This window comes from Otolemur garnettii, unplaced genomic scaffold, assembly GCF_000181295.1.
Source record: "Otolemur garnettii isolate 467f Iridium unplaced genomic scaffold, OtoGar3 scaffold00089, whole genome shotgun sequence".
Lineage (NCBI taxonomy): Eukaryota > Metazoa > Chordata > Mammalia > Primates > Galagidae > Otolemur > Otolemur garnettii.
In genome coordinates, this window is record NW_003852484.1 from 1,833,422 (window position 1) to 1,834,566 (window position 1,145).

At 29.8% G+C, this 1,145-nt stretch overlaps 1 protein-coding gene across 1 annotated transcript in view; it reads left to right on the plus strand.

Annotated features, from left to right (window-relative positions):
* Window positions 1-1,145, plus strand: part of CCDC14 (coiled-coil domain containing 14) — a 46,354-nt gene that overhangs the window by 17,715 nt on the left and 27,494 nt on the right. The window contains exon 8 of the mRNA XM_023516293.1: window positions 836-866. Within this exon, the coding sequence (XP_023372061.1) occupies window positions 836-866 (31 nt within the window). The remainder of the gene's footprint in view (window positions 1-835; window positions 867-1,145) is intronic.

Here is a 1,145-nt window from a genome sequence, read left to right on the forward strand (position 1 = left end):
GAAACCCAGGCTTCCAGAGTTAAGTTATTTAGATGTTGGTCAAAGGACATAAAATTTCAGTTAGGTAGGAGGCAGAAGGCAAAGAGATTTATTTTGATGTGAATGAAGTTATTTAGATCTTACCTTGTAGAATCTCAGGCAGCTTCAGATTCTAATTATGGCTCATATACCTCCCGCTCAGTCTGGTCACCTCAGCAACCATCCTGCCCTCAAGTGGTTCATTCTGTGAGTACATTTTGTATACTACACAAGTAGTTATTTGCTTGTAAAAATTGTCATCATAGAACGGAATGTTAAATTTATTGATTGTATTTTAATGCACTAGGATGAAAAGAACAATTTTTTCAAGTGTTTTTAATTAGAAAAATAAACAACAGTGAAGGGAAAAGGTGGGAACAGATCAGTAGAAAAAGAAAACAATCATAGCCACCATCTAAGCACAACTACTATTAGCAAAGTTGAGATTCTAATTATTGAATTCTAATTATTGAATTCTCTGTGTGGGTTTGCTTTCTATTTGTTAAGTTTGCTTTCTTTTAAAAATATAGTTATAATTAAATTTTATATAATTGTATGATTTGTTTCTTATCACTTAAAATTTTATAAAAATGTTTCTCTGTTGATAAGTATCTTTTAAGAATTTTTAATAAGTAGTTAATACTGTGTTTTTTTAATATACCATAGTCTGTGTATGATTAGACATTTTTTGGGAAAAAATAGCTTTTCACTACTGAAACATTTCTGTAACTACATTTATACAAAAGCTTTTTCTATGTTTGAGCTTATTTTCTGACAGTGCAATTTCCCAAAGTGTAAATGTGTGTTTTCGTCCCAGTATGGACTGATTTTGGATGCCTTTGAACCATGTATGGTATTTGTCAACAATCTGTTTAAGTCAGGGTCTTAAAATTTTCCTGTATTGCCGAGTAAACTAATTAAACTTTAGGAATTAAGAATCTTAATCTTACTGAAGAGAAATCCAGTTTACTCACTTTTAAGCTGAAAATATTAGACAGTCATTTTCTAATAACAGAAAGTTATTTTCTAATATTTCTTACAGTTCTAGTTTAAGTTTGTTATAATTAATACCAACAAGTGAGTGCTTCTACTTCTGAAGGCTTAACTTGCTTTTTTTTTTTTTTTTT